This window comes from Tachypleus tridentatus, chromosome 6 (genome assembly GCF_004210375.1).
Source record: "Tachypleus tridentatus isolate NWPU-2018 chromosome 6, ASM421037v1, whole genome shotgun sequence".
In the NCBI taxonomy this organism is placed as follows: Eukaryota; Metazoa; Arthropoda; class Merostomata; order Xiphosura; family Limulidae; genus Tachypleus; species Tachypleus tridentatus.
Window position 1 is genome coordinate 84576952 of NC_134830.1, and position 15040 is coordinate 84591991.

Sequence of the window (15040 nt, forward strand, 5' to 3'; positions counted from 1 at the left end):
CAACACAAAAAACAGAAAATTTCCCATAGCCATGATAAATTTTATCGTTTTCTAACAACAGGACAAAATATGTTAAAAATGTAGCTAAGCTTATTAATGTGTTTCCTGAAGAAGGTTTGAACTGGAAATGAAACAGATAATACTCTGTACAGAAAAAAGTGATTTTAATTAAGCCTTTGAATGAGATATTTACTAAAAATGAATAACTTTTTAAGCCTATAATTTCTTCAAGGATTTATTTTATTCTCATAAAAACTATGTTTAGTGATGGTGAATGTATGTATAGTACTAATCCATTATCTCCATAGAAGGATTAAGAAATGCTCAAAGTACTGAATCAGTTAATCAGAAATATTTCATAATATTACCATAATAAAATTTATAAAAAAACAAAAAAAAACGAACTCAACACTCCAGTACACTTGAATAGTCAACTATATGTAAGTGCTCCTGTTTTGGGTCTTTTTTTTTAATTTGTTACATATTGTATGTGATCCTGTGCACTGATAATTTTTATTAGAATTATTTATATTAATTTGTGCAGTAAGTAGCATTTCAATCATACTAATTTACAGCAATGCCCAATGAAAATATCTGATTACATTATCAGGAAAGAAAAGCTTTAGTTGATAAAAAATTGAATTAATTGTGATGTTAGTATGAGACTAACCAAACTGTGTGGATAATTTTTAATTCCGTAGGTTAATATGCTGAGTATGTACAGAAGATGAATTTTAAGAATATGGTATAAACATTAAATTAAAATATAAAGCAAAGTTATTTTGGACAAACTGAATAACAGTCTTCAAACATATAGATTTTATAAGTTTTTCAAATGATATTGGTTTAGAAATATTTGAAGTTTCCTCACAAAAAAATCAACTTTCACAACTTCAAACTGTATATTCAAACATTTTATAACATTGAAATATTTACTTTGTTTTGTGTAAGAAATCTAGCTTTGAACTTTTTGTACAAGTTTCTGTGTGATTGTGCATATTGTTATGATAGTAGTAACAAGTTTAGTATGCAACATTATTGTTAAATTAAAAAAAAACACAACAAAGCTAAGATTGAAAGTATATGTATTACCATTAGAGATTACAAAATTTAATAATGAGAAACAGATAAAAACCTACAACCATTTTATAAAGTACTTAAAAATCATAATTATGCTTGTAACATATATTGTGGCATGAACAAAGTTTTTTTATATATTTGTTATCTACAAACAGCCAATATATCATCACAGTCATTTTTTTTACTTGTAATAGTAGCTAATGTATCAGCATGCTCATTTTCCTACTTGAACAAGCTGCTGGACAAGATGCAGCAGCTTCTACATCTTATTCCATTTCATAATCAACCACACATTTTAAATGCATTATACATTCAATATAAAACTAAAACTATTTCCATTAACAAAATGTCTTCAATATGAAGGCCAATTTAACAGAAGAAAGATGTGTTTTCAGTGATTTACATGTTTGAACCCTTGTTCTAATACAGAAAAAATGACCACACCCACTACTTCTGGTAAGCCTCATTGCTTTACTTCTGAGCGTATCAGGAATTTATTTGATAACTAATGAGCTAAGAAAATGGCTCAGTGATCTCGATGAAGATGATTCTGAAAGTGAGAAATCTGACTTGGATATATTTACTGAAGGTGAGAGAGAGTTTTGTGGCAAACTCTTTGTGAGTACAGGTAAAGACAAGGAAAAAAAAAATCTGTGGAACTACTATAAGGAAAGAAAAGGTGGGTCTGGATGTAGATCCCTAACAAGAGGAAGAGGATAGTTGCAAGAGCAGGAAGAGATTGCAAGAATGGTGATAATGAAGTAGCATTGAGTAGTTGAAGAAGAAGAGACTGACACAAACTTTTTATTTTGTGAGATACAAGAAAAAATGAAGCTAAATTTGGTTGAAACCTATTCACCACTGGATTTCCTTAAAACTTCTGTTGATGAAGAAACTGTGACCTTTCTTGCTCCATCAGAAGCCTGTACTTTCATCATAGTTAAAGAATTAATCATGCTTTAAAACAATTAAACAGGAAAATTTAATTTTGAAACACACCATCATAAATCATGAATTTGAAAAAGTTTTTCCATTATATATGGATTATTAAGTATGATTTCATCACTCTTGAATGGAGGTTTTAGTTCGATCTTTTGATGGTAACAATGTTTAATATACTATAAACATTTACTCAAGGAAAGTATTCCATTAAAACAGTGCAAGAAGAAAAACTAGATATGAAACCTGACAACAGATTCAATATCACAAAAAACATGAAGCTAATTACATGAGTTAATGTATCTGTTCACTAGAGTTCAGACATAAAACACAATTAACAGTTATGAAACAAACAAAAAGAACAGAATTGATTACAGGTATAAATACAAGAAACATAATTTTTCTATTTCATAATGTAATATATGTTTAATAACATTCTTCTCCTTCTTCCTTGATTTAAATGTGTGTTAACTTTTTATTATTATTATTATTATTTTAATCTTACTGTTAAAATTCAAAACATATTATATTAAAGGTTGTATAATAATCTTTACCTGATTTTTGAAAGCGAATGTAAATATCACTATGTCTTTATCAAGTTTGTTTGAATATTCTCAGTATATGTCTCCTTTGTTTATATTATTGTGTATTTACTCTAAGTTACCTAGACATTATTTCTAAGGTTTGCAAAAAATGTTTCCATATGAATAAGCTAATAAAATGACACTTCCAAAAAAATCTGTGTTTATCTACAAACACACAGAAAAACATACCTATTATCAGATACCGAATAAGACAGTTCTCCATTCAGTCCAATATCTTCATCTTTAGCCTATTTGAAAATTAGAATAGATTTTAAGGAACAATCTTGTACATGCAACAGAAAGTACATACTCAATTAACACAAGTTTTTAACATACAACGTTAATATTTCAACACTAATCCAGTTAAAAAAAAAAAGTCATATATTTCCTCCAAACATCTAACCAGAGTATCAAACCTAAATATACAATTAGTCTTTACCTCATATTAAAGGTTGCAAGTCTCTTTATTATAAGTTTAAACTAATTTATACTTGAACTAACCCAAAACAATGAGAAGTTATATAAACATATATGTGGTTGAAACTCATTTTGATATTGATATGGTACTAATAAATATTACAATTGTTTTTTCATTACCACAGCAAAATTCAAGCTGATATCTGTAGTTTGCAAAATGGTCCCTTCACAAAAATAAAAAGTTGAGACATATCTCAAAAAGTGGATATAACCAAATACTGCAACTGGTTATTACTAATAAAGCATAATATTTCATGATTTTGAGGCTAACTAATCATTAGAACTACAAAAACGTTTAGACAATAATCAATTGAATTGTTCACAAAATCATCTTCACAGTTATCTTTAAAAAACAAGCTAATTCTAGATTATTAGATTAATCACATTAAGCCAGAACAAGACTGTATAATTATTTAACTATATAAATTGATAACATAAATCTCTAAGTTTTAAACTAATCCTAGGAAATTACAGTTTCTAGTATTTGAAAAAAAGGCCAGTGACAAGAAATATAAGTTCACATTTTTCATGGCATATAATACTGTAACATGGTTTTCTGTTGTTCATGGATTCTTTGTTAATATATGTAACTACGTTTTTTCTACTTAACAAAATATGCATTAACCATAAAAGTATTTTATGATTTTTTTAAAATAAAAGCTTGTAGCTAAGAATGCATAAACTAAACTCTCCAATAACTACTCACAAAATCTCCTGATATGTGATAATTTGATGTGAATGATGGGAAAAAAACAAAAATAAATAAATAATGGAAAGTATTAGAATTAAAAAACAAAAAGTACACATATGTGCTAAAGCTTATATGACTCTTCTTAACAAACCATAGCTTCATATGACTTAATTTTGCAACTTAAAAAGAGGATAATGTATGAACATCAAGTAAGCCTACTGATATCCAGCATTGGAAAAATGTGGAATAAAAATAAATTTTATTATTCTCCATTATAGTGTGATGCAATAGATTTATTTGCCATACTTATTCAACACTAAATTATAACATAATATTTACAACCAAATAAGGACCTATTGGTCAATCTCAACAGTCCCATCCTCTAAGCTGAAACTATTGAATACATAAATTAAAAAAAAAACAAAAACTTAAAGCCAACCCTTATTCATATAGTTTTCAAGCTTTCTCTTAAACTCCTTTAAATTTATTGCCTCCACAATATTTGAAGGCCACCCCTTCCAGAGGCCAACCACCCTTTATATAAAACAACAAACTGTTTCAACTGAACATGACTCCTACCTAGCCAAACTTTGTGTCCCCTAATCTTATTATTCTCACCATTAAGTAAGAAAAAAATGATGATGCATCAATACTATCAATCCCTTTTACAATCATAAACATCTCAATTAGATCCCATCTAACTCCTTTTTTTTGTTGAGAGAAAATAATTTCATAGAACTTAACTTCTCTTCATATGACAACCCCCTCTTCTTAGACACCATTCTAGTAGCTCTTCTCTGAAACCTTTCTAACTCTATATCTTTATATTTGTTATTACAACAAACTAGAAAAAATACTGTTTTTTTTTTCTGTTTGATAAATCAACTCAATAAAATATTTACACTTTTGAGGTAGTTTCTACACTTAAGATATTAACATTGTGGGAATGGGTGAGGGTAAAAGTGCATATATATCAACTATTTAATGTGTACTATTCAACATGTCATTATGTATTCTTTGATAGATTGTTTAGGCAGAGTATTCATGATGAAACTTTGTAGAATGGATGACAACTGCCTGTTGTGGAGACATAAGTGTAGAAGACAAAATTTTGAAAGTCTTTCGTCTTCAGGTTGAAAGGTGGAAGACTTGAAATGTTGTTTTCTACCCTTGAGTCTCTACAACAGGCAGGAAGAATCCATTCTACAAAGTTTCATCATGTAATTATGTATTTGTGTTTAGAGTTAATAACTTTAACCATACAATATTGATTTATCAACAGATTATGGGAAAGTAGAGTAAATAACAGATATAATACACAGATATTGAAAATAAACTATAGATATGAGTTTTATAAGTTTCAGGTGTAATTAAAATGTAATATATAAACATATATAAATGTAATATATAAACTATACAATGGACACTCTGAGTTTCCATAATCTGAGTCATACCAATGCTGTCAATTTACAGATATATCTTGAGTATAAACAGACTTAAAAGAGTTGAAAATTTGCATCAGAATATCAACACTGTTTTCTACTTTCTGACCTATCATTAAGTTAAAAGGTTCACAAGTACTATTTTAGGTCTCTGTCAGAGTGCACACATACTTTTGTTCACAATTATGGCTTATTTTTCTGCATAGCTTTTACTGAGAACATGGTGAAAGAATTAGTTTAAGACTGATCAAGTAAATGAAAAGTAGGTACATTTTGGATGTACAGACAAATTCCTTTTAGCTAAATTTTAAAATTTGCATTAATCATTCAACAATAAATTCCCATCATTTGTGACAGCTTTTACACTAGTTATGTTTGTATCTTATATAACTGCTCTTCTGTATTTTGTTGAGTTGTTTCTATTTTTGTTTGTGATACTGTAATACTGGCTGTACTCTGTGTTTTCCCCTCCTTTCAGTTGAAATTTAAAATCAGTTGATCTTTCTCTTTCTCTATAATTTTCAAAATTAGGACACTGCATTGCTTATGCAGATTAAGATTTAACTTTCTCCAGGGAGTTAATTTGATCAAGTGGAGATATGGTGCCTTCTTATTTAATTTTATTGTACAAATAATTTGTTTTTTAATTAGCACACTGGTTATTCTTGTCAGGTGCAGGTGAACTCATCTATTACCTTCACTCATTGGCTAATGATCTCACAGGTAACATTCATTCTTTCTTTATTTTTTAAGATGCTTGACAGTTTATTGCTATATCTAATACAGGCCTGAGAGATAGCAGGTTTTAAGCAAATTTTGCATAAAATTTCATCTGAACTGGAAGCAGATTTTTGCATGTTTTGCAGATATGAGTATTATAAATTAAACATCAGTGATGGTTAAATGAGAAATAGTCAAAGTAAATTTAATGAGACTGACCTGCACCACTCCAACTAAAACGTCTGGAAGACCTTCATCTATACTGAATAAATACTGATCTTTTAAGAATACTGGATTCTGATCATTGATGTCAGTTACTGTGATTGATACCTTTGCAGAGCTGAACTGTAAATAAACACAAGAAATCAACTGATAGTCACATACTAGAAAGAGTAACTTAAGTATGATAACAGAATGAAATACAAATGTCCAATGAATTATTTCTTGAAACATATAAAAACTGAACAAATAAAGGCATAAATTTCTTAACAATAATTATCATGCTTTCACTGTAAATAGGCTTATGTAGGTCTATGAGTCACACGTCAAGCTTCTGCATTCATTTACTGAAGTATAAAACACTTTTAAATGAATTGCTGTTTTTGTCAAATATTAATTTATACTCAGAAAACAGGGAGATCAATGATATGATTAATACATGCAAGAAACTTATTGTACACACTAGGAAATCTACATTAATTTAATACAGGTGAAGAATAATCAGTGATGTTGAGAAATATATATGTAAAAATGGCTCGTTTGGGTTGAGAACATTTTTTACGTAGAGGAGTGAACAACGTTTCGACCTTCTTCGGTCATCATCAGGTTCACAATGATCAAAGGAGGTCAAAACGTTATTCACTCCTCTACGTAAAAACTTTTCTCAACCCAAACGAGCCATTTTTATATATATATTTCAGGTGAAGAATATTAATATTTTTGGTAGCTGGTATAACAGTAAATTAAATTTTAAAAAAAGGAGCTAAAATAAGAAAATCATAATAAAAATTATAAAATGCACACAAATTCATACAATAGTATCAGTGTTGTAGTCAGCTACAGTAGCATGTACTAGTAAGTATTACAGCATGAAAAAACAATAAAAAAGTGAATATTTAAGATTAATTGGTAAGACAGTATTTTTAATAACTTTACAACTCCTACTAAATGAAATAACAAAACACTACATTTGTAAGCATAAAAATCAATCTTTTTTCATTTGTATACAAAAGATACAAGACGATCAAAGATGTATTTCACTTAATTATTTGTGTCGCTTGAGTTTCTTCTTCACTGTGTAAGAATCCTCAAAAAGTATCATGTGAATTCATATTATGCACATGCTGAATAAAACAATTTCATAGAATTTTTCAAATAATTCAAATGTCCAGATAATTACTTGTCACTGATTCATTACCACAAAAAGTTTTGTTTGTTTTTAAGTGTGGCATGTTGAAACTTCCATAGCTTTAACTTTCTATAACTGAAATAAAATATCTAGTCATATAGATGTATTGATGTTAAATTTTGGAAACTTTCAAACAGGTGTACATGCATTTAATCAGTCTCCTTGAAAACAGGATTGACAATACTACAATGAATTAATCTCAGTTGTGGGATGTTATGTATTAGGACTATTCTAAAGTTTATATTAACCTGCTTTGACTGTTACTTCAGTTGATAGGTTAGCCATGTTCCTATCTATTGATGGTATTGCAAGTTGCCAGAAATTCTCAAAATGAGCAAGGTGATTATCTCATAAAATATATTTTAAGTATGACTTTTAATGTTGATGGCTTAGGAGTAATACTAGAAGTGTGTTATAACCAAATCCTGAATACCACAGACAGACTGAGAAAGAAAAGAACGCTTTGGCTCTGCAGGCAGGATCTGTCTCTTGTAAAGTTTACTATGAAAATTATTTTTATTTTTGATTATCTGTCTTCTGTTAAGCTCATTATATTATTACAATAGAAAGATAACTTCTAAGAGCAGGGTGTATGGCAGAGAGGAATAAGATGTAGTTGTGATGATATTAAGATCTGAGTGTTTGGCAAGGAATAGGAGAAGCTCCCTCCTGAACTGAAAGCTCTCAATAGCAATAGTAAGAGCTAGGTCTATGTAGCTGCTAGCACAACCATGTAAACCTGTGAATTTTCAGAGTATAACAAGAAGCAACTGGGTTGGTTCCTGAAGCAGTTCATATATGTAACTGCTTGGAATGACTAAATGCATTACAATGCCTGGTATTGAATTCAGACAATCTTGTGACATGGTAATGAATGAGTCTACCATAATTTAAACACTATGAGGAAATGGGAAACCCATAGGGCTGAGTTCAAAGCTTGAAAGTGAGGGCCCCATGAGAACATGAGAAGCTGTAGAATTTGCATAGAAGACATTTGGGTATGCCAGTTGTGTATTATGAAGAAATTTTCACTTTTAAATTCACAGAGGAGCTATCTTAACAGTGGTGACTGTTTCACATAACTAAATGGAAATTGGAATTTATCACAAAATGCATGATAGTAAATTGTTCTGTTGTTATGAGACAGAAAAATAGACAGCCAACTTGTAAAACAATAAGTGAAATCAATATGTCAAAGGCAAAAAATATTTTCAATTTTGAATGAAGCAAGAACTGTAGATCACTTGGGTATTTAGTATACTATTGTGAATGCACAAAAACATTCCTTTCTAGCTGAATTTGTGTCAAGACAATGAAATATGATTATATTGTTTTTACTAGTAACCAGCTACTGAAGTCTGGCCACTGATAACAATCATGGAAGATATTTTTCTAAAAAACTCATTAATCATTGTTATTTGTTGACAAAAAAATCTGAATTTTTATTGAGGTATATTTCTTCAAAGTTTCTCCATGAATATATGGAGTCTATGTGGTAACTGTTCCAAAAGAAAAATGATTTTCATGTTGAGATTAAAAATGCTTTTCTTCATCTGAAAAATCTCATATTTCATTTGTGTTATCTCTAAAAGCTCATAAATAAATTTCAAAACTTATTTTTTCAGTAAAACATTATAATATATCTATCCAAGGTTGATCAGTCACAAAAAAAAGAAACTTAAATTATCCTTTCTTTTAATTTCTAGAATGAATTCAAATTTTGTAACATGGAACATTTGTTTACCTTAAATGGCTATAAACTTGTAATGGAATACAGCTGTTTCTACTTAACTATTATCATTTTTTGAACTGTATCTAACTAATATTTCCATCACACAGTTGTATATCACTTGGTAAACATATAACTCACATTAATCTAACAAATTACATAACAAAAAGACTATTCATGGTAGCTTGTGAGTTTACCTTGTGAAAATGTATTATTATTATTCTTTATTTTATCCAAGTTGAACTACCTACACTTTTGTTACTTTTATAATAATAAGTAAAGAATATCTGTAAAAAACAGTGAATAAAGTACTTGCCTAGGTCTTTTTTTTGTTGTCAGCTGTTAAAGAAATGTAACCGTATTTGTTTTATATTAATGGTATTACTGCACTAAATAATTTTTATTTATTTAAGTACTAAACCTGAGAACACAAATTTTTACATATGTAAAAAGTAAGCAATACTCTATAATTATAGTAACTTTGCTGGCTAACTATGCAATAGGAACCAATAACAATTTAGTTAAGTTTGTCAATATCTACCCTATAGAAATAAAGTTTGAATCGGAAGCAAAACACACAATTCTATGTAGAGAAACAACCTAATATAATACATCATTTGATAGATTAAAACTTTTAGTTTCTCTTGGTTATAAATAATGTAGTATTAAATGTCAGAAAGTGTCAATTTGCAAATGAAAGAATGCAATATGTGGACATGGTAAGAGAGATTTGATGTTCTACTTTATAGTTCTGTAACCAAATAAGATTGAAAAATATTAAAATTTTGCTTTGCCTGAGAAACAAAAACATTATGATGAGTAATTTATGTAGGGATGATAAATAAATCAGAAAAGAGGATATGCCTATAAAGCATATGACACAATTCTCATATGAGGGAAAACTGATTTGGTATATTTGGAATTTTGCTTAAAGCTACTCCAGGGCTATCTGTGCTAGCCATCCTTAATTTAGCAGTGTAAGACTAGAGGGAAGGCAGCTAGTCATCACCACCCACTGCCAACTCTTGGTCTATTCTTTTACCAATGAATAGTGGGATTGACTGTCACATTATAGTGCCCCCATAGCTGAAAGAGCAAGCATGTTTAGTGTGATGGGGATTTGAACCCACGACCCTTGGATAATGAGGGGAAATTGAAGTAACCAAATAAAATTGAAAAATATTAACATTTTGCTTTGCCTGAATAACAAAAACATTATAATGAGTATTTTTATGTTAAATTTCGTAGGGGTGGTATATAAATTAGAAAAGAAGAGATGCCTACAGAGCATATGACACATTTCTTTTATGAGGGTAAAATGAAGTTTTTTTTAACTTTTAAAATTGATGCTGCTACCTACAAAATTCCCACTGTTCAAGAATTAATAATGGCTTATGTAATTAAAACTTTAAACATCTATAAAATCAAAATTTGAATTATAAGCTTTGATTTGATGAAAGGTAATTTGTTAGTTAATGAATATTATTGTAGAGTACTTTAATTAAATGTTGCATGTGACTAACTAGAACCATTTAACATGCAAAGTTAAATATACTGGAAAATTTATTTAGATTGAAGAATGGGTGAACTATTGGGATACACTTATTTACATTTATTTACTTTCATGGCAATGAGTGCATGATAAAGATTGTATATCGACAACCTCTTGATAGTATTGCCTGATCCCATCTGAGTCAAAATATGCATACTGATTGGTTCAATTCAAAGAAAAAAAAAAAAAGAAAATGGTGCAAAATTAGTAATGTATTATGCAATTGCAGCTCCTTCATTCTTGAAAAAAAATGAAAAAGTGATAAATACATCATGAAAAAATCCTAGAAACAAAGTTCAATTTAGGATTAAAAGAATGGAAAACATAGTACTAGACTTTATGTGTTCAAAACTGATCTAGATTTATGTGTTATTTAGCACAGTCCTACACAAAAATAAAATGGAAGAAAGTAACAGGCACCATAATAAAATGTTTAATCACCATGGTGACTTGGCACCCAGGATTTGTTAAGGCCTGATACATGGAAAGTGGAAATATCTGCTAGGAACTTAATGAGAACCAAGTAAAAGTATGGAGAACCACAACAATAATTCAATCAGGCAAGATGGAAGGAGAACTGTGGAAAAGGAAGAAATGTAAAGAAGAGGCAGGTAGGAAAGAGGCAGAGAAGAAAAGAAATTGTAACATTAGGAAAAGCAGGGGAAATGCTGTCCTGAAGCCTGAGATAGAAGAAACTGGGAGAAATGTCCAGTGAAAGAGGAAAATGTTTCAATGTAAAGAAGTCAAAAGGAAATGGTGACAACAAGACCAAGGTGATAAGTATGTTTCATTTGTTGGCATATGGAAATGGTAGAAAGGTGACAGAAGTGGGAAAATGGGACAACCACATGATTACAGAAGAGGAAAATCCCACATGCATGATATAGGGATGCCATATCCTGAGGTAAGAATAATGTGTAAGGGTGGGTCAAATGGAAAGGAAAGTTTGGAAAAAGGAGTCAGGACTGAGACATAAGGAAATAAAGTAATTGAAAGAAGGCTGGGACACCTTAAGTAGTTTTATAAAACTGAGCAAACGTTTAAGGAAAACATATAAAAAAAATGACCATACCAGACTGAGGGAATAGACAAACAGTGCTCAGGAATAAGAAAGAGACCAGAATAGAGAAAGTTAAGAAAGAGGGGTATGGCAAGAAAACAAGAAGAGAAGGAACAATGAGAAAGTAGAAAACCAGTAAGTAAAGTATTGATCTGAGGGTAGGATGCAGTCACATCAAGAGGACAGCATGCACTGATGTACAGTGCTCCCAGCACATGACAGGTTATGTCATTGAACTAGAAGCCAATAAACTTCACATTTCACTCATTTACACTATTCAAGTTATTTAACATATTGACCACTTAATAAAACCTTACCACATTCACAGAAAAATTAAACCTAAATTTTGCAAACGAAACAAAGAGGAACAACAGTTTTTGAGCACCTCTGATTTTTCAAACCAAAATTACTACGGAATAGAATTGGACTGAGAACTTTACGGGTTTTAACTATATTAATCAGGGTAAGATATAAATGACTTTCCCGTTATTGCAAGCAACTTTAATACTTAATGACTATTCAGAAACAATCCAATCATAGAAATACTTAATAAAGAAATATATACATGTGTCATAGAGGACTCTAGTGTACACTTTTTGTAAAAACGTACCTTAACCTAATAAAACTGTTTCAACCTCCGACAAAATTGTAGAGTAGTAGAAGGTACATCCAAGGGATCACTTGTTTATGATATTTTTATGAAAAGACATTAACAGGAAACCCCTTTTTATCATCCATCTTCACCACACTGGACATGTATATAGCTATCTTACGTTTTTTTTAAATTTTATTCCCCATCTATTAATGTCTTCAAAACAAATACATAAACCTACATTTACCAACCATCCACATTCAGAAAAACATGAGTAACAAAATGTTTACAAAGCATATCATTAATAATTTGCATGCAAACTACACCAAAGCTGGAAGATAAACACATCAGTATTTTCAAGAATATTAGTTACATATATTTAGTCATAAAAGGTATTATAACACAATTTCAATATAGCCTATAAGAGCAAGAAATCAAACTAAAAAAACATTCCAATTCTTGAGGAGACAATTAAGCATAATAAACAAAACTTTAACAATAGGCAATTGGAAAACAACAAATATTACACACAAACCTTCTGAAATAAGTACAGCACAAATTTAAGCTAAACAAATACAAAACATTGTATGTTGACTAACCTCTACTTGCAACATCTTTATACATGACAAACTGGCAGATCTCTCAGAATCAAATTAAAAATACCACAAATATATCACATCTTTCTACAAAGCTATCTTCTCACATAGATAAAAGATGCTGTTAACAATGAATACCAAAATGACTGGGAAACCAATAAATTTATAAACAGAAGTAGATAAATGACAAAAAAGAGGAAGAAGATTATTACCCAGCATTATCATCAACTTTAAAAATGTTTCAATAAACCAGTGCTTACTAATCCATTTGTTTTTTTATTCTCTAAGAAGATTATGATACATGGAAAACTACACTATTTTCGTACCTTGTATACTCTTTGTCCAGATGTGAGAAAAGTGACTGATTTGGGCAGAGAAATTTAGGGAGGACATCCCAATGTGGGTAAAAGAAGAGATGCACACCACAGTGTAGAGCAGATAGGGTCAAACAGACCATACACAGATAGTCAGCTATCCCCTTCTGCTTTAAGCATGAAGTTCATGAGCAGAAACATTCTGGAACTAGCATATTTTTAAAGCAAACTGTAAGGAATAACTTGTGAAAGATCTTGTGAAACACCCTATTACTAGTTTACATGATTGTAATGAACAGTGCGAGTTTCATGGTCATGGAAATTATGGAAATGAAGTCAGCATGCCATGACAGTGCGGGTTTTAGTACAAATGACAGAAGTGTACCTGGAGAGGCAGCTCATGTTAGCTTTGGATCCTGTGTAAAACATAGGGCAGATTCCTAAAAATTATATATACATATAAGAAAAGAAAGAAAACTTACCACTTGCAGTCTCATCAAGGAGTGAAGGATGGCATCAGGCAGAAAAAGATACCCAGACAAGGAAAAAAAAGCTAACAAAAAGCAGAGAATGGGAGATGAATGTATGATCTGTAGTCTCAATCCTTGACAGACAATGTACCACTAATGGATGACAGGGTTGAGATGCAGGTAAAAGGAAGAAGGTGCCTGATCAGAAGGAGATAAGAATAAAACACCAAATGAATCACAAACTGAACCAAATGGAAAGGGAAGAATGGGAACACATCAATAACAGAATAATGGTGCAAGGAAATGAAACTGTAGGAAATGGAGTCAATGAAAAGAAGCCTTGAAAAAAAGAAGCATTCTAGAGCATGTGTGGAATAAAAAGAACATACTTAGCCAAAACAATTGAGAAGAAGGGGAAGATTAAACTGCAAAACATGTCAATAAACATTTTTTTATGTAGAGACAAAATAAAGACATTTTTTATACTTCAATTTTATATAAAATCCACTGTGTTTTTGTAAGTTTCTATGTGCTGTCTTTGATTTTAAATTACCAAGTAAATTGAGTAGTTTGGCTAGCTGAAAAAGTGATCAATTGTACTAATTAATTAAAGAGCTGAACAATGTGTTTAATATTTATTCTGTACAACGTTTTTTAGAAACCGGTTGTTACAAAGCTATTGTTTTACATTTTTGAAAGAAACTACAGGTAAAAGTGTTTTCTTTAAAACATGTTATAAAAGTGTTATTGTTTTATCTTTTTTTACAAGAAACCATATATAAAAGTGTTAGAATTGATATTATCATATCCACCAATGATTTTAAACAATAACAGTTTTGCAAAAACAGTTTTTTAAAAACATGTGTAAAAGTATAAACATTTATACAGGGTGTTTCAAAAAAATGTATACACACTTTGAATGATTATAACTGACTCAAACTTTCCATTTTTTGTTAAAGGTGCAACTGATTAAAAATAATGGCAGAAGCAAGACTAAGCTTTGAGAAAAGGAAATTTATCTTAAAGTGCTACTGGAAGTGCAAAGATGGTTTAGAAGGAATTTCATACAGATTCACCAATGTGACTCACCATTACTTGCATCAGAGATAAGTTTGAAACAAATGGAACTGTTCAAGATGTCCATAAAAGTGTTCTAGAAGACCGCAGTCATCCACCAGTCCCACACGAGAAATAGAGTTGTTGGAAAGTCTCCACCGATCTCCAAGAAAATCTGTTCAACAAACAGCCCATCAGACAGGAATACCAAAATCGAGCATCCATTGTGTGTTGAAGTGCGTTCATTGGAAAAATTTATTCCAGAATTATTCCACACCCTCAATGAAGATGATCCTGACCAAAGAGTTGAATTTTATGAGTGGCACCTGG

At 30.3% G+C, this 15040-nt stretch overlaps 1 protein-coding gene across 6 annotated transcripts in view; it reads right to left on the reverse strand.

Moving 5' to 3' along the window:
* Positions 1-15040, reverse strand: part of Cad99C (cadherin 99C) — a 243147-nt gene that overhangs the window by 101727 nt on the left and 126380 nt on the right. For all 6 annotated transcript variants that reach the window (XR_013029256.1, XM_076505837.1, XM_076505839.1 and 3 more), the window contains 2 exons: positions 6153-6278; positions 2793-2851 (listed from right to left, as the gene is read on the reverse strand). Coding sequence is in view for 5 of the 6 variants with exons in the window: in XM_076505837.1 (XP_076361952.1) it covers positions 2793-2851; positions 6153-6278 (185 nt within the window). In the remaining variant the exon portion in view is untranslated. The remainder of the gene's footprint in view (positions 1-2792; positions 2852-6152; positions 6279-15040) is intronic.